The sequence below is a fragment of the Danio rerio genome, chromosome 13 (genome assembly GCF_052040795.2).
Source record: "Danio rerio strain M-AB ecotype USA chromosome 13, GRCz13ab, whole genome shotgun sequence".
Lineage (NCBI taxonomy): Eukaryota > Metazoa > Chordata > Actinopteri > Cypriniformes > Danionidae > Danio > Danio rerio.
This window is the reverse complement of record NC_141033.1, coordinates 20444819-20465015: the sequence shown is the minus strand read 5'-3', so window position 1 is coordinate 20465015 and position 20197 is coordinate 20444819. Positions and strand designations below refer to the sequence as shown.

The window sequence follows — 20197 nt, the reverse complement described above, 5'->3', positions numbered from 1 at the left end:
CCTATTATGTTTGTTGTAGGCAGTTTTGATTGAATGTATTTGTTAAAGGCCACAAACCCTCCAGTCATCTTTCTCATTTGTCATATGGCAAATAAAACAGGATGATCTACACTTTGCTGTGTGGATTCTGAGCATACATTTCTCAAGGCATCAGATTCAGTCCTCTGAATCGTTAATCTTTCACGGGGAGATCCCATGCAGTAATACTGATGTATTATGCATTCCAGGGAGTTCATTTAAATGCAGAGACACAATGGCGACACACTGCTATATATTTGACAAACAGACAAAGCAGTGTGACTGTAAAGGTCAATTGCTGCTTCTTCGACAACACATTTTCTATTCTGAGCGGAGCTTCCACAGCATGGTGTGTGTATCAAATAACCCAAGATCCTCATCGCTGATCTGATGGTGACCTTGAGCCCTAGTACTACAACAAGTATATGAGTTACATCTGTGACACAAACAGAGGATGGCCTGTCATTCTGTAGGACCCTATGATTTCCACCATGCAGACAATGTAGATGGAATTACAGAGCACAGCCATAAAAATTTAATTTGCATTAAATCACAATGGAATGCAGGGTTTATCAGTTTGTGAATGAAAAAATATGGCCGTCATAGGATGTATTGTAGTCCTCATGGGAGATTTACACACGGGCAAACTCTAACGATGAAGTCAGGTGCATTCTAGTCACTTTCACTGAGCACTTTCATAAATTAATTTAATACATTTTCATTGAATTTGAGTGTGCAACTTGTAAACGGAATTTCTGATGTGACTTCAATACACTAATGGCACGCTTCCACTGAGTGGTACGGTGTGGTTCGGTGCACTTTTATGGTCATTTTCACTGTCAAAGGGTACCTAAAAGCAACTGTACCTATTGCAACTGAACCTACTGCAACTGAACGCTATTGGTGAACAGAGATACGTCACTCACAGAAGACAATTTTTAAAAACACAGCTGAGACATTACACAGTAATAATATATATACATATAATTACAAGCCATGGTCGACCTGACCTCAAACAAACCTTGTCGGGATCTTGATGTACAGCCACAAAGACAAGAAGCCCTTTCAGTTGCAAACCAGAACTGGAAAACATCCATACACACTCATTCACAGTTATACACTACAGACAACTGATCTTAATCAATTCACCTATATGAACCGCATGTTTTTGGAGTAATAGTAGCAATATTTTAATAATAAAAGTGAAGTTAACAAGCAGGGCAGTTCTCAAAACCTACCTGAGTTCAAACTCCTCTCCCATGATATGTTTGATATTGTTAATGGTTAATGGTAAATTGGAATTGCTGATTAAAGGCTCATGAATGGTGCCAATAGAATATATGCGGATGTATGCTAAAGGACTTTTAATTTGACAGTAACCTTGGTCAAGCGCTTCCGGTGAACTGTATGCCATTACAAAATTGGCTCGTTTAAGGCCTGTTTTCTTTAAAAATCAGCTATCTCCACTGGCTGAGTGATATCCAATATAAAGTGGGTCTCAGATTGTACAAGAAAAACTGCATTAAATTACATTTTTCCCTGCCATGACTGACCCATGAGTCTGTTTTAAATTTACAAATTGTGTTATAAACTTATGAATTGGATTTGCTCATCTATAAATTGGTTTTTGAATTTATGAATTAGATTTGTATATTTATGAACTCTGTTTTGAATTTATGAAGTGGATTTGCATGTTTATGAATTTGGTTTTGAATCTGTGAATTAGATTTGCGTATTTCTAAACTGTGTTTTGAATCTGTGAATTAGTTTTGCGTATTTATGGAATGTATTTTGAATTTAAGAATTAGATTTGCGTATTTATGAATTGTGTTTTGAATTTATGAATTAGATTTGTGTATTTATGAATTGTGTTTTGAATTTACGAATTGCGTTTTCAATGTATTAAATGTTTTAAATTTATGAATTGGATTTGCACATTTATAAATAATATTTTGAATTTATGAATTGGATTTGTGTATTTATTAATTGTTTTGAATTTGTTAATTGGATTTGCGCATTTATGAATTGTGTTTTAAATTTATTAATTGGATTTGCGTACTTATGAATTGTTTTGAAATTACAAATTACGTTTTAAATGTATGAATTATTTTAAATTTATTAATTGGTTTTGCGCATTAATGAATTTTATTATGAACTTATGAATTGGATTTGCGTATTAATGAATTGTGTTTTAGATTTAAGAATTAGATTTGTGTATTTATGAATTGTGTTTTGAATTTATGAATTGGGTTTTACATTTATGAATTATTTTAAATGTATAAATTCGTTTTTTGTATTTATTAATAATATTTTGAATTCATGCATTAGATTTTCGTATTTATGAATTGTGTTTAAGATTTATGAATTAGATTTGCACATTTATTAATTGTTTTTGAAATTATGAATTGGATTTGCACATTTATAAATTGTTTTAAAATTACAAATAGTGTTTTAAATTTATAAATTAGATTTGCATATTTATGAACTGTGTTTTAAGTTTATGAATTGGATTTGCATATTTATGAATTGTGTTTTGAATTTATAAATTGGATTTGCGTATTTATGAACTGTGTTTTAAACGTAAGAATTAAATTTGCATATTTATGAATTGTGTTTTGAATTTACAAATTGGATTTGCGCATTTATGAATTGTTTTGAAATTACAAGTAGTGTTTTAAATTTATAAATTGGTTTAAATTTATGAATTAGTTTTGAGCATTTATGAATTATATTTTGAATTTATAAATGGGATTTGCATATTTATTAATTGTGTTTTGAATTTATTAATTGGATTTGTGTATTTATGAATTGTGTTTTGAATTTATTAATTGGATTAGTTGTGTTTATAAACTGTTTTGAATTTACAAACTGAGTTTTAATTTTATTAATGGGATTTGCATTATTATTATGAATTTTATTTTGAACTCATGAATTGGATTTGCACATTTATAAATTGTGTTTTTTATTTTTATATTAGATTTTTTTTTTAGTTTTTTTTTTTAAATTTTTATATTAGATTTACATATTTATGAACTGTGTCTTGAATTTATGCATTGGATTTGGGCATTTATGAATTGTGTTTTGAATTTAAAAAATCGATTTTCACATTTTTGATTTGTGTTTTTATTTTATAAATTGGATTTGTGCATTTATGAATTGTGTTTTGAATTTACGAATTGGATTTGCACATTTTTAAATGGTATTTTGTATTTACAAGTTGAATCTGTGTATTTATGAATTGTGTTTTAAATCTATAAATTGGATTTGCACATCTATAAATTGTGTTTTGAATTTATGAAATGAATCTGTGTATTTATGAATTGTGTTTGGAATTCAATTTTGTAAATGTGAATTGTAAATGTATTATTTTTGAGACTGATCTGGCTCCATATAAGCTGCAGCACATCAGAGTAAACTCTCATCTGTTCTAAATTTGGTCAAAACAGTGTTTTTTCTTCTATGGGTAATTCATGTGGCTGAGAATGTGAATATTAGCCCATTTCTGAAGATTTTTGTAAGTTACCTATAGGTCAATACTTTACATATTAAATATTATCAATACTGAATATTGATTAAACATTAATATAATACTTCCATTATTTTAACAATATTGAATCAATGCACTGTATGGCAACTTTATCATTTTGTGGAAATGGTAAAACATAAATCATTTTAGATAAAGATTTCAAACAATCTGAGGATCTTCATTCATTGATTCATCCCTACCCTTGATCTACATCTTTCTGACAGAGCAGTTTTACTGTACCTGACACAGTGATGTGGCTCTGGGATCGTCGGATGACTTTCCGAGGCTTGCTGAGAGCCATCAGGACAGCAGTTTTAGGAGAGTCCAGAGTCTCTTTATCCCCAGCAGAAAAGGTCCTTGTCCGGGAATGGGCTGTCCCTCTGCGGATTACAGTGTCTTTCAACAGGACGGTTTCTCCTACCATTCGACTAGTTTCTGTGGACATGACTCTGCTGGTTCGGGATATGGTATCGGGATCCTGTGGGTCAGTCTGAATAGCAGTTTCTATTCGCTCTGAGCTGGGCCGCCGCGAGCGATCCTCAGTGGAGATGCAGACGTCCACCATCTCTGAGCCGAAAGCAGGAGGAAACATGACCTGCGAGAGGCCGCTGAGAGAGCTGACCGGCGTCCCGGATGACAGAGAAGAAGTGGAGGAGTATGAATCTGAGCCCTGAGAGGACGACGGCTGACCTCCGTTCGCCACTGAAAGGGAAAAATAGAAAGTTTACGTTTTTTATGGATCATTTCACTGGAGCTCCGTCATTCACAGTCCAATTTTGAATGGAACTTTTATGTATTGCAATAAAATAATTTGTAACTTTGATAAGTTACATAGAAATTAAGTTGTTTAAAAGTTATTTCTCTTCATTAACTTACCCTTTACTGAGTAAAAGTATAAAGGTACACTCTCAGAAAAAAAGATGCAATGTTGAGCCAGAGAAGATACAAACCCTTGCAGTTTGTACCTTTAAGGACATGATTTGTACCATGGGAAACCAAAAGGTACCCTTGGTTTTTAAAACCTGCAGAAACAATTTTGTATCTTTATCAAAGGTTCAAATATGATCCATGAAGGTACCACCACAGTGACAAGACACTTTGTACCTTAACACTGTCAAAATGCTTTAAACATTTATTTAAAATGCTTTAAACATTTAGTTTACAATGCCTAAAGCGTTATGTTTTACCAGTTGTTTTATATTATTGTATTATAGAACTTAATAATTAATGTTTATAAGTTTCGTTAAAAGTTTCTTTTAAATGATGATTCTTGGTGTAATATGTAAACTATTAATAAAATCACTTTCAGTCATATTTATTTTCATAGGTGTTGTAATAAAGGAGTTGCTCAACCTTTTTGTACCTTGTATATGAGAACATTATTGTACCACTGTGTACCTTTTTTCTGAGAGTGTAATATAAAGCTAACTGGTTTTAATCTAGTCAAAATATTAGTAAACAGAAAAACTTATTACTTAATAAACAAATCAATTTATTTTTATTCTTTTTACTGTAGAATTAAATTAAATTAAATTAAATTAAATTTTGTTTTAATAGATTAAACTCCTCTTGAAAGTAACAATTGCAAGTTACCATATTTGACTGATAATCGTAATCTTTGTAAAATAAAATTAAATAAATTAAATCAATATGAATTTATTTTATTATATTTTCATTAATTTATTCATTCATTTTCTTGTCAGCTTAGTCCCTTTAATAATCAGGGGTCGCCACAGCGGAATAAACCACCAACTTATCCAGCAAGTTTTCACGCAGCGGATGTCCTTCCAGCCACAACCCATCTCTGGGAAACATCCACACACTCATTCATACACACACTCATACACTACGGACAATTTAGCCTACCCAATTCACCTGTACCGCATGTCTTTGGACGGTGTGGAAAACCGGAGCACCCAGAGGAAACCCACGTGAACGCAGGTAGAACATGCAAACTCCACACAGAAACGCCAACTGAGCCGAGCCGAGGTTCGAACCAGTGACCCAGCGACCTTCTTGCTGTGAGGTGACAGCACTACCTACTTCGCCACTGCGTCGCCTTATTTTTATTTTATTTTATTTTATTTTATTTTATTTTATTTTATTTTATTTTATTTTATTTTATTTTATTTTATTTTATTTTATTTTATTTGCAAAAACTCCTCCTGAAGGTAGCAATTGCAAGTTACCGTGTTTGATTAATAATGGTAACCTTTGTGAAAATAAAATAAAACATTTAATATTTATGAGATTAGTACTTCAATAAAATGAATTCAAATAGATAAATCATGTTTAAAAAAGAAAAAAAAATCATACAGACCTAAATGCCTGTAATTATTCTCCATATCATTTTTCTTCTGGGCAAACATTATATCAATGTCAGTAGTGTTAAATGTGAAGCACGACTACACAAGCTTCTGTCCCACAACCTAAATACCCCAGAATCACCCTGATGTTACAAACACGCGCAATCCCGGATGATTTATCTGAATCTGAACATTACGGCCTAATCCGTTGCTATTTTCAGACACTGCCATCCATATTAAATGGAAAACAGAAAATCAGAGAGCAAAAAAAAAAATCTGGCATGTGACATGTGACATGTGGCCCGTTTTTGGTTTAATCTGGAGATGAACCATCCCAATCCATACTTTTGATTTAATAACTGGGTTTCTTACATAAGTGCAAATGTAGGGGTCACACAAACAGCACACAACCAATGTTTTTACATTTGCAACAGAGTAATTAAAGAGATTAGACATTAAATAGTATGTTAAGTAGGTAATGTTTACATACATTTATTAAGCCAGCTATACTCCGCCACCATCTCCTTGTAAGCAGGGTATCGTCCGGCTTCCTACAACAACAAGTTACACAACAAATAATCTCTGTGAGAAAAGCAGAGCAGCTTTAATTACATTACACACCAGTTTAAATGTTCTGTCGTGGATGTAAGTTTGAAAAAAGTGTCAAAAAAAAGTTTTTGGAAAGACATGACCTTGTTTTTGTCGCTCCAGGAGTACACTGACCTTAATATGGGCTCTCTTGTGGTCACAGTTAGTTGAACAACATACAGGATCTGGATTCAAACAGACTGGGGCTTGTATGATGATGATGATGATAATAATAATAATAATAATAATTATTATTATTATTATTAGTAGTAGTAGTAGTAGTAGTAGTAGTAGTAGTAGTAGTAGTAGTAGTAGTAGTAGTAGTAATAGTAGTAGTAGTAGTAGTAGTAGTAGTAGTAGTAGTAGTAGTAGTGATATACTGGTGGAAAAAACAGGCTATTCATGTGATGTGCTTGCTTTGAACTATGATCACTGGACAAGAGGGTCGAACCTCCTTTTGAAGACAGCAAGCCAAGTTTGTTGATCATCGTCTATCATGACTGAGTGTACAGGCAAACTCATGAATTTAAAAATGACACCAAAATCTCTGAGAATACACTTTGAATTTAGCTAACAGATCCAAAAAAATCATATAATATGTTTATACAGTCAAATGTTAGCTTTCATTGCTTAACAGATAAATTAAAGTTTTCATTCAATCAAAATGTTGGCACAGTAATGTGAAACCATGATCAGATTCATGGCGAACAGATGATCATAAAATATTTGTTTCGTTTGATGAACAAAACCAGTGTGAAATGATTCATAATCTGGACTGATCTGGGGTGTGTTTCGCAAAAGCATTGATAGTGAACTGTTTTAAAGGGCACCTATTTTACCTCTTTTACAAGTTGTAAGATAATCCTTTTGGTCAGAATGTGTCTGTAAAGTTTCAGCTCAAAATATCCATCAGATCATTTATTATAGACTCCAGAATCTGCCCAGTGTAGCTGTTTTTGTAGCCTGTGGCTTTAAATGCAAATGAGCTGGTTCTCCCCACCCACCGTTTCCACGTGCGTGTCTGCTTCATTTATGTCCAAGTGGCAACCTCCTGCTCTCCCTCATGAAGCAAATATGGAAGTAACTGAAACTGCAATTCATTGAAATTCCACTAGTCCTGGATCCATAATACAGCAAATTTCTATTGACCCCACTTTTAAAATGGCCAACTTTACAGCAAACAAAAAGGTGTTTACAGCCTGACACAAAGAATGATTTTGGTTCATATAGTTAATATTACCCTTCATGACAACTGTGAGGGGGTGATTTTTTTTTTATAACTCATCTGTTTCCTTTATATTAGATTTTCACCAACCATTCATGCGGCCTCTGTTTCCCAGGCAAGTAAAATTATATACTTATATACCATCTCTATAAATGTATTTGTTTTATTTAAGATCATTTATCATTTATATTTTTCTTTAGACCTGTAAAGCACTCCAGAAACTGAAAGATTGATTAGCTGTAGGCTCTAGAACAGGGATAGGCAAACTTGGTCCTCAAGGGCCGGTGTACCTGCAGAGTTTTGTTCCAACACTAGTCAAACACACCTGAACAAACTAATCAGTGTCTTCAAGATCACTAGAAATCTATAAGCAGGTGTGTGTGATTAGAGCTGGAGCTAAACTGTGCAGGACACCAGCTCTCCAGGACTGAGTTTGCCCACCCCTGCTCTAGAACATTCATTTGAAATGCTGTCATAAAGTGTTATGCCTGGATTTCATAAATAACCTTTTTACTAACACAGACTATATTTAAAGAATTTGGAAGTAATTTGCGTTTCCCTACAGTAAAAAAAAAAAAAAAAAAAAACGTTATAAGAACTGTAGCTGCTTCCCACATGGCACACTATACAATAAGCACTCATGCACTACTTGTGCACTTACACACTCAACAGCATAGTATATGTATGTAGTGTCGTCCCAAATGGAACACTAATGTTTTTTTACTAAGCGAAAATTCAAACCACTTCCCAGATGATGTTTGACGGTTGCCAAATTAGTGAACTACCCAAGAATACCTGCCATGAGTATAACCAAATTAATTATAAAGACGTGCTACAATCACTCTCATAGGAGAATTTTGCTTTCACAATCCAAAATAAATAAACTTATCCAACACGTGCGCCCGATAGCTCCACCCCTTCCGCTATGTGAGCAAAGAATAAGTTCATTATCCAGGTAATTAAAGTGCACTTAATATTTTTTACGTTTTTTGTGTGAACGCACAACTTACACTATTTATACTACAAAATGGCATAGAATACTGCATAAGTATGTGATTTGGGACGAACCTAATGTTTAGTGGCTCAATGTATTACAACAGTGTTTTTAAAAGTCTAAACACTTTATTGATATAGTATGCAACCAAGCACATGTGGTCAGAACACAACGAGTTGAAGAAATGAAGTTTTAAGCAAAGTGCTAGCAGGCGTCTGTAGCTCCGCTCATGATCCGCATCTTTGGCCTTGTTTGGTGTTCCCAGGGCGGTGCAATGACGCGCGAACAATACGGCGATAGCTGGTAACTTCTTTTAGGTTCTTCAGAAACCTATGAGTGACGTCACAGATACTCTGTCCATATCTTAAACAGTCTATGGTTACGTCAGCTAAACAGCACAGTGACAGAGACATATTTGGATGAAGCTAAAATACAGCTCATTGGTCAGAAATAACAAGTTTATTTCAAGCATGTGTGGTGGAGTTTATTCAAGCCTTTCTGAAATGATGAGTCACACACAAACACCATTTTAATGTCAGGAAACTTTAAAAAAGAGATTTCTTGGGTTTATAACACTCCAGTATGACTGTGGACACACCATACATACAAACAGTTCTTTCCAAGCAACTTACAAAAGTTGATTTTCATCATAGGTGCCCTTTAAATTTCATTTACCTGTAATGACATGACTGTAACGAATGCAAATTTGGAGTCAGCGATTCTTTTGTGCCTATTGCTTCTCCATAGAGACGTTTACCGGAGTAATAACTTACATTTAAGTTCATTCATTAAAGGGCACCTATGTGCAAAATCAACTTTTTGAAGATGTTTGGACAAAACTGTGTGTAGGCATAGAGTGTCCACAGTCATACTGGAATGATACAAACACAAACACACAGTTTCTTTTTTTAAATTCCCTGACGTTAACATAGGATCCAAATCCCAGTGTACATGTCTCCATCGTAATGCCTATACACATGTCCACAAAACAGGATTTGCAAAGAAATTGGGATTAAAATATATTTCTAAATCTCTGGGATCATCTGCATCTCAAGATTGAGTTTTACGAGTTTTTAAAACAGTGCATAATTGAAATATAAAAATTACAATGTAATTCATAACCGCTTGAATTTGCACAGCTGCACAATGTCAGTACAACTATATGAGGACATTTCAAACACACAACAGGACTCCCGGTTTGATAACATTAAATTAAGTTTTTTTTTTTTTGTACAGTAGCATAATGGATATCTGTTGTGATTGCCCTCACTGGAGATCACTCCCTGTACCCTCACCTCAACTACAATTCCCATGAGACATTGCACCAATCAACTCCTGGTACAGCTGACAATAATCTGGACAGACACGCACACGCACACACAGCTGGAGATCATTTACACTGATTACACACTATTTTTACCATTTACATTCACCTCCGTTGCTGAGGCTTGTTAGCTGTTGCTGCATTACTAAGCGGTCAGCCTTGTGTTTTATCATTCTGTGTTTTTGATCCTTTGCTTTGTTTGTCTTTTTTTTATTCTTGCCACCTGTCTCAACTTTTTGCATGTTATATCGATTACATTTTAGATTTTCTATATTGCTCTGTATGCTGGCTTTCAACCCCTGCCTGTTTGACTGCTCTGATGAACTGCATTTGGACTGCAAACTTTGTAATGGCATTTGTGTGTGATTCTTCATTGCAGAAAAACTTGAATAAACTCCACCGCAAACATATCAAATAACCTTACTTGGTATATTTGACTCATAAACTGAATTCATGCTCCATAAACTGAATCCTGAATTTGCTTCATCTGTGTCTTTCTCCATCACTTGAGCTGTTTATCTGAAATGGTGCAGTAGAAACAAACGTATGTGGGAACAGACGGGCGGGAAGAACCAGCTTATTTGCATTTAAAGGCACAGGCTACAAAAACAGCTACACTTTCCTCTGAGCCCAAAATGGGCATATTCAGCATTGTCTTATAACTAATCTGATGGGTATTTTAAGCTGGAAATTTACAGACACACCCACAAACACCAAAGGCTTATCTTACATTTTGTAAAAGGGGTATAATAGGAGCCCTTTAAACAAATCTTTGTAAAAAAAAAAAAAAAAAGAAAAAAGCTTGGTATACTTCTGTGTCGAGTGCTCAGCATGACCCACAGCGCATGCCTTGAGCTTTGCCATGCATTTAAACTTCTACGCTCTGTTTGTGTTGCTATGCAATAACTCTTTCATATGAACAGGATTGAATTGGCAAATTTCAAGCAAGGGCTATACTGAAAGTATGTACAGAATGCTGATATTTTCTTTCAGTAGTAACCTATAGATTATATAAACTTGGTAAAATAGTAAAATAATATTCAAAAATTCTATATATGCATACACATTTATAATTTAATATATTATTATTTAATATAAATTTATTAATATTATTTGTTTATATACATACAAGATGGTGATGAGTGACGCAGTAGGTAGTGCTGCCGCCTCACAGCATGGTTGCTGGTTCGAGCCTCGGCTGGGTCAGTTGGCGTTTCTGTGTGGAGTTTGCATGTTTTCCCTGCGTTTAAGTGGGTTTCGTCGAGGTGCTCTGTTTTCCCCCACAAGTTCAAAGACATGCAGTACAGGTGTATTGGGCAGGCTAAATTGTCCGTAGTGTATGAGTGTGAATGTGTGTGCGGATGTTTCCCAGAGATGGGTTTCACCTGGAAGGGCATGGGCTGCGTAAAACGTGCTGGATAAGTTTGGCGGTTCATTTCGCTGTGGCGACCCCGGATTAATAAAATGACTAAGCCGAAAAGAAAATGAATGAATGAATGAATGAATGAATGAATACATACAAGATTTTAAAAATATATAAATAGAAATTATGCAATCTGCACTCCGAAATAAAAGTACAAAAATGAGGTGGAAAAAGGGGACCAAAGAGAGCATTTATTAATATGGATTTTTTAGATACAAATGCGTACTATTTTTAGGTACTGGTCCAGCTTTAGTATAATTTCTGTTTGATAATAGATATACACAATAATCGACTGTGTTTTGTTTGTTTGTTTTTAATAAAGGAATAATAATTTATGCAGTCATACAAATGTTTTGACAGCTCATATGCCGGTGATTTGATGCTTTGCCAAAGTTGCTGACACCTTTACCAATATCAAAATGCTATTTTGATGCTAAATTATTTTACATTCCTTGCGCTGATTAAGAAACTTGAATAGGCCTAGGCTACTATAATAAAGAAAATCCTATCTAAAATGTAAAACTAAATAAATTGCTTAATACTCTTGACACTTGAAAAGCTTGCAGCCCACAACAAATGTGTAAAGTTATTGTGTATCATATTTACCAAACCGTTTACTACCAATTTTATATAATTAGATCACATGGATAATTGAATATGCAGACCAATTATAGAGCTTGCGATACACATCGTGATGTGTAGTTATGTTTTTTAAAAGGGTGTGCGTCAGCATCGGCAATGGCCACGGCGAGGGGTATGCGACCGCGCGAAGGCTGCGCCAAAACATATGCGTGCACTTGACGCAGAAGTATAAATCAGTCTTAACTTGGAGAACTATGCCAGTTGTTTTGGGAACTTTTATGATGAAAATTATGTTGAAGCATTATAAAAGATTTATTTGTGTTACATAGCTTAAGTATTTCAAAACATCTTTAAAATTAAGATAAATCATAATAAGATTAAATTACTAAACATAATTGAATAAAATACATAACTAAATTACTTTTTAAAGCATGTATTTTGTCATTTGTAGTTTTAAAATAACATTTCCAGTCTCGGTGGACCAGGTTTTAGTCAAAACCAAAGAAACCAAGAGACCCAAAACTAAGGCCCAATCCCAATTCTATGTTGTACCCCTACCTATTCCCCTTGACCCTTCAGACAGAGTGTGAAGGGGAAGGGCTTCAAAATGTACCCCTAATAAACGGGACACCACTACAGCACCTGCACACGACATCATACAGTATGTCATCGCGATCTCTTGCTTCATATCAGATCAGACGATCGTGACTGCTGTAGTGAATCTAGTTGTGTTATTGTTTGGTATTTATCTTAAGGTAATCACTGAAGACGATATCATGTTATCATAATGATCTAATGTGGCAATAAGATCATAACTGTACTGTGGCCATATTCATCTATGTAAACACAAAAAAAAAAACAGCAACAAACAAAGCAGACACTGTAAAAAGGTCATTCCCAGCCACTAGAATTTTCTGACAGGGTATACATCTTCGAGTGTCAGAATGTTGTGGGACTGCTATACAGGTTATATTATCAGGGATTATAGATAGCAAAATTTAGCTTTTTTTTTTTTTTAAGCATGACAGTAAAACGCAAACGAGGTTATGAATGCATTAAATATAGGCATAGATTACATTTTTTAATCTAGATTAATGTCACTTTAATCTTGAAATTCATCTAGATTAATCTAGATTAAAATGGCTCATTTGAATTCTGACGAAGGCATTCAGAATTTATGTTCTACCCAAATAATAACTAAATAAGTCTTTGAGAACGGGTTTCTCAAGCCAGGTGGCGCATTAGACCAGGGGCTCATCTCCTGTTTCCAAAATGCATCACAAACTGCTTGAGAAACTGTTCTACTATGATAATTAGTGATGAAAATAAATGATGTTCAATAAGATGTAGTTTGGTTTACTAACTGTTTATTCAGACATGATTTTGAAATGTAGGTCTACTTAAGCTCGAAACTGCAGTGTTTGATCACCTTAATCCAAATAAAGTCATAACTGAACTAAACAGAAATGGAATTAAGACGTGGAGTATATTTATATTAGTGGCATTGTTGAAGTATAACTATTATAAGTATAAACTAAAGTATAAACTATTACCGTCATGTAGGACTTTGCGTCATATTTTCTGACCAGATGTCAGTAAAAGACTACGCACACACACACACATAACGAAATGTGGAAGTTTTTTTACTTTCCAATTTGCCATGCGTTATTAATTTCCATAACACTCTCACCAGTCCTTGCTCCTAATTTGTGTCTAATACCCCAGTTTGTCACGGGGGCATGAATGAAATGTTTATGAGTTAATGTGAATCTGACGAATTCCAGTTAAAGTCATATTATTGTCTATTAAGGCAAATAAATAGACAACAAACGTCCATGTAAACGTAGTCAGTAGTGTCTTTGAAGTAAGTGAAAGATCCAGAAGGGCATCCTGCTGATGTTATTCAGAAGAGCACTTTTTTAGACCCTGCTCCCAACCCAACTTTGAGAATAGATTAACAATATTTTTTATCACGTGATAAGAGTCTCACTATAAAGGCCCACAACTAGTATTCAAACATATGTCTGTTTGTCGTAAAAATTCATAATTATGAAAAAAAAAATTTAATTTGTACATCTCCTGACTTTTGTGTGCAGCTATGGTGTATTCTGGGAAATTTTCTTACTCCTTGGTTTTGAGTGTGGTCCTGAAAAATCTCTCTTTCGAGGGCTATCTAGCCCTTCCCCTAAGCCCTACGCTAGATAAAGAGAATTGGGACCCCCCCTACCCCTTCACGTGAACGCGCAAAAGGAGGGGTAAGGGAAAGGGCTGATGGGTAGAATTGGGATTGGGCCTAAAAGTGCGAAGACACACTCAAACCTTTCTCCTTTTGTTTTGATCCTTGTCTGACATCTTCTCACACTGCCACTTCACTTATCACCAACAGAGCTCAAACTGGCATCACCACAAACTGGCATCAATAGCTAACAAAGCAGGCATTTAGCAGCTCTATATACTTATAGCACTGCTGCTGGTTTGATAGAGCCTTGCCGTGGGGGTGATGAGAAAAGGCCATAAAACGAGGCTTTCTGCTGATTATAACTTGATCCCCAAGGCCTGGTGAATAATGCACACCCGCTGGCTGTTTTTCACAGGTGGAACCTGAGCTCTGCCTGAGTAAAGCGAGCAACCAGGAATGTGACGGCTAAATGCCAGCTGTCTGCTTTTCTATGCTTTCTCACTCCCAGACGCAATAAGAGGCTGAGTTGTTTTACATGCTGTGGTGGCAATTAATATGCCACAGCACTTTGGATATCATTTGTCTTGCTAAACTAAACCTAAACTCGTCTTGATGAATTAGGGTGAAAACAGATGTGAAGTTTCTGTTGTTGCTGTTATTAAAGAAAGACACTCTTTTAATAGTTACTTGTAAAACTGGGTTATTAACCGGTAAGTGTGCTGATTTTAAGGGATTAGTAATAGCAACAAGATGACTCCCAAAAGCATAGTTATCACAAAAAGTTTAAGTTGCTGCTAATTTGCTTGAAGTGCATCCGGAAAGTATTCATAGCACTTCACTTATTTGACAATTTTTGATGTTAGAGCCTTATTCCAAAATGGATTAAATTAATTTATTTCCTCAAAATTCCACACTCAATACCCCATAATGACAATGTGAAAAAAAGACTTTTTAAAATTGTTGTAAATTTATTAAAAATAAAAAACCTGAAAAATCACATGTACATCAGTATTCACAGCCTTTGTCGTGAAGCTCTAAATTGAGCTCAGGTACATTCTGTTCCCACTGATCATTCTTGAGATGTTTCAGCAGTTTAATTGGAGTTTACCTGTGGTAAATTGAGTTGATTGGAGATGATTTGAAAAGGCATACACCTGCCTATTTAAGTTCCCAGGGTTGATAGTGCATGGCAAAGCACAAATCAAGCATGAAGACAAAAGAATTGTCTGTAGACCTCAGAGACAGGATTGTCTCAAGGCACAAGGCTGGGGAAGGTTACAGGAAAATTTTTGCTGCTCTGAAAGTTCTAATGATCACAGTGGCCTCCATTATCCGTAAGTGGAAGATGTTTGCAACAACCAGGACTCTTCCTAGAGCTGGCCGGCCATCTAAGCTGAGTAATCGGGGGAGAAGGGCCTTTATCAGGGAGGGAATCAATAACCAGATAGTCACTCTGTCTGAGCTCCATCGTTCTTCTATGGAGAGAGGAGAACCTCACAGTAGGACAACCATTTGTGCAGCAATCCATAGCAATCCGTAGACCATAATAAACAAAATTCTCTGGTCTAATGAGACTAAAATTAAACTCTTTGGAGTAAATGACAGGCCTTAGGTTTGAAGAAAACCAGGCACCGCTCATCACCAGGCTAATACCATCCCTACAGAAGCATGGTGGGGGCAGCATCATGCTTTGGGAATGTTTTTCAGCAGCAGGAACTGGAAGACTAATCCGGATAGAGGGAAAGATGAATGCAGCAATGTACAGACTTCCTGAATGAAAACTTACTTTAGAGCGCTCTTGACCTCAGACTGGGGTAACGGGTTATCTTCCAGCAGGACAATGACCAAAGCACACTGTCAAAATATTAATAAAGTAGCTTCACAACAACTTGGTGAATGTCCTTGAGTGGCCCAGCCAGAGCCCAGATCTAAATCCTATTGAACATCTCTGGAGAGATCTTAAAATGGCTGTACATCATCGTTTCCTGTCCAACCTGATAGAGCTTGAGAGGTACTGCAAAGAGGAATTTGCAAAAATTCCCAAAGACAGGTGTGCCAAGTTTGTGGCATCATATTCAAAATTACTTAAGCCTGTAATTGCTGTCAAAAGTGCATCAACAAAGTTTTAAGCAAATGCTGTGAATACTGATTTACATTTTCAGCTTTTTTGTTTTTTATAAATTTGCAACATTTTCAAAAAAAACTTTTTTGACATTGTCATTATGGGGTATGGTGTGTAGAACGTTGAAGAAATAAATGAATTTAATCCATTTTGGAATAATGGAGCTGTAACATAACAAAATGTGGGAAAAAGTGAAGTGCTATGAATACTTTCGGTGTGCACCGTATCATCTGGCAATCATGATGATTTTTTTTCAGAAGACCAATAAAGATGTTTTTGGAGTAAAACACACTGAGTCAACAGTTATTAGCACTTTCAGAGTAACAAAAAATGATGACGACGATATATTTTGGTCTTATGAAAGCAATCAATTCGTCTGTGTGAGAAACTGAGCATTATATACAACATTACCACCTTTAATCCATGTTGGGAATCTGTGAAAAGTCAGTCTTCCCAATTGACATTGCACACAGGAAAACAATCTTACCTTTCATGTAAACTGCAGCACCCGAGAACTGCAAGAGTATCATTTTGATGATCAATTTTGTTTTGTCTGTATATGAATTTTTTGTTTTTTTTACTTTCACAGTTCTGGTAGCCGCTGACTTGCATTTTATGAATCACCAAGGACCACAGCTTGAATTGCCTAAGGGCAGCCTATGTTCATTTCTTTGGGTGAACTACAGTATATTTTAAGTGTTTGAGTGATATGTATGGTCACACTTTATTTTAAGATACAATTTTCACTATGTGAAGTTTATTTACTCCTTCTTTCCTAGATGGATGACACGGTGGCCTAGTGGTTAGCACTGTTGTCTCACAGCAAGAACGTCACTGGTACTTGTCCATACCAAGCCAGCCGATGTTTCTGTGTGGAGTTTAAACATTTTCCCCGTGCTCACAAGGGTTTCCCCTGGATTTCCCGGTTTCCTCCCACCGCATAAAAACATGTAACTTAAGTTAATTGACTAATCCAAATCCGCACCATAGAAATGCTCCTAGTAAGTAGTTATCTCTTAAGAGCAATCACTATCTGTTCATTAGGTACTACAGCAGAGGAGTTCTCGAGATCTACTTGGGCTCAAACTCCTCTCTCGCCTTGCAAACAGGAGGAATCCCCGGGCTCTAGGATCTTTTGAGCTCAAGGCTCTCTCCCTGGACAGCATGTCAAACAAGCTTTATGATCAAATCAGCTAAGTGTGGACTCTTAAATTGTGAAAGGTTAAAATGTTTGTGAAATGATGCACTCCACACCATCTTATTAATATCAACAAAACTGAGAAAATTATCTTTGATGCAAAGTCAATGGGATATCATTCACCTGTGGTTATTGACTGGGTGTTCACATAGATATTTTGCTTATCTGGGGTCCACATGTAGACAGTATTTGCATGTAGACGCTATGTATTTGCTGTGTGGTATAGAAACATTATAGTTCAGTCTAAATCTAAGCTTGGAGGGCTGGTGAAGACAGCCATGAAAATCTTAGGGTAAATGGAATATCGATCCTTGCAATCTTTATATGAGCAATCAGTTCAGGACGAAGCTAATAAAATATTAGCTGACCCCTCGCACAGCATGTGATATTTTAAATATGTAATATTTATTAATGATTGAATGTTTGTGTTGATTTGTGCTTTTTGATGTCTGTTTCTGTTCCGTGTATGCAAATGTGGGGCTAGAATCTAAGAAAAATTTTCCCATTGGGGACAATAGAATGTAAACAAACAAACTATTATTAACTACTAACTATAATTTTTGCCTCAATAATCTTTTAATTTATTGCTAATTAATTGTTATTAGGTAGTAGTTGGGTATTAAGATTTGGGATGTAGAATAAGATCATATGTGCTTTATTAATACTATATACATAAACAGATAACATCTTAATTATAGGCAGGTAATAAGTAGGCCTATACACGGAATCTACGCACGGAGAATTCCGCAGATTTCCGCAGATTTTTAGCCCATCATTGATTCTGTTGATTTACATGTGTAAATGTGAGTAAATTTATATTTATTGAGTTTTCAAATTAATTTTAATCTAATTATTTACTAATAGGAAAAGGTTCATATGATTTATTCACAATACAGTTTAATTCAAAGCTCTGATGTTTGCTTACAAAGTGACTTCTGGCTTTGCTCTTTCTTATCTGCTCTCACTTCTGAAGATTTATGTGCCCTCCTGAATCTTGCGTTCTGTGAATGAATGTCGCCTCGTGGTTCCATCCCAAAGAGGGAAAAAAATCCCTTTCCCTAATTCTCGCATTCAATCTGCCCAGTTGGTGGAATGAAGTCCCTAACTGCATCAGAACGGCAGAGTCACTTGCTGTCTTCAAGAAACGACTAAAAACTCAACTATTTAGTTTCCACTTTCCTTCCTAATCTGCAATTGCCTCTCTGGCTCCACCGCTAACTGTACTACAAAAAAAACTAAAAATTACTAATGTTTTGCTTCTTACACTTTACATACCTTAAACTTGCTTACAGCACTTATTTATTGTTGCTCTTATAGTTGTGTAAATTGCTTCCTTGTCCTCATTTGTAAGTCGCTTTGGATAAAAGCGTCTGCTAAATGACTAAATGTAAATGTAATATTTTCTGTCTTTTAGTAGATATATTATATGATAGACTTGCTTTGTTTACCAAATAAATTGGATCTGCATTGTAAACATTAAATACAAGTTAAAAAGCCATTATCTTTTATGTCAAATATTATTTTCCCAAAATCATTCCGCATAATTTTTTAACAAAATTTTCTGCAGAAATAGCAAAAAATGTCCGCAGATTTATTCTAGCCCTAGTAATAAGCCACTAGTTAATAGTGAGAAAGGGTACTTCAACTAAAATGTTACCATATACCTATAATAATAATATAACATTTAGGTTCTTCTCACCTTGATGGTCAGCATCACATGTGTGTGACTCTTTAGCACCTCCACTGCATTGCTGTGTGTGATGTCCTCAAAACTCACTCCATTAGCTGCCAAAATCTGATCCCCCATCTTTATTCCATTTTGTTCTGCCAGGCCGCCAGGGTCCAGCCTCACCACAAAATAAAAAAAAAGCATTGCATGAATAAAATTAAATAATCTTTTGGCAAAAGACTTTTATTTCCTGACACTTCATGTCATACTTTGAAACGTAGATACCAAGGCCAAACTCTTTGCCGCCACGGATGTTGAAGCCCAGGCAATAGTCATCTGAGGTTGTGTAAAGGTGAACTATTCTGCGCAGAGCTCCGTCTGAACTGGCCTCTGAAGGTGTGCGACCACTTTCCTCCACTACCATCCTTCTGTGGATCAGATCCACCCTGCAAACATATGTATTTATATACAGTGAAGATCAAAAATTTTTTATTTTATTTTTTTCAGAAATAATTTCATAGTTAAAAAATTTTATTGTTCTTAGTTGTGTCCATACCATGATAGATGAACAGTGTTTTACAATGAAATAAGGCACTTTTGTGTGAAAACCCTGAGATCAAAATTAGAGAACAGCAAAGAGTGTAGAAAATGACAAGAAAATAAATTACAAGAGTGAAAAATGAGTACTCTTTAAGCCCATCATTTGAATGACTTCTCTCACAGGACATCACTAACTCTCACCGATATCTCTAGTCTATCATAGGACATCACTAGTCTCTCGCAGGACATCACTAGTCTCTCATAGATATCTTGAGTCTCTCACGGGACATTTCAAGTCTCTCACAGGACACCACTAAGTCTTACAGATATCTTTAGTCTCCCAAAATCCATCACTAGTCTCTCACAGATATCTTAAGTCTCTCACAGGACACCACTAACTCTTACAGATATCTTTAGTCTCCCAAAATACATTACTAGTCTCTCACAGATATCTTGAGTCTCTCACATGACATTATCAGCCATATCACCCTGCAGCCCAAGAC

At 35.4% G+C, this 20197-nt stretch overlaps 1 protein-coding gene across 2 annotated transcripts in view; it reads right to left on the bottom strand.

The window, feature by feature from the left end:
* pdzd7a (PDZ domain containing 7a) overlaps nt 1-20197 on the bottom strand; it is an 88910-nt gene that overhangs the window by 50916 nt on the left and 17797 nt on the right. For both annotated transcript variants that reach the window (NM_001442401.1, NM_001190757.2), the window contains 4 exon segments: nt 3785-4246; nt 6341-6401; nt 19185-19332; nt 19424-19600. In NM_001442401.1, coding sequence (NP_001429330.1) covers nt 3785-4246; nt 6341-6401; nt 19185-19332; nt 19424-19600 — 848 coding nt within the window.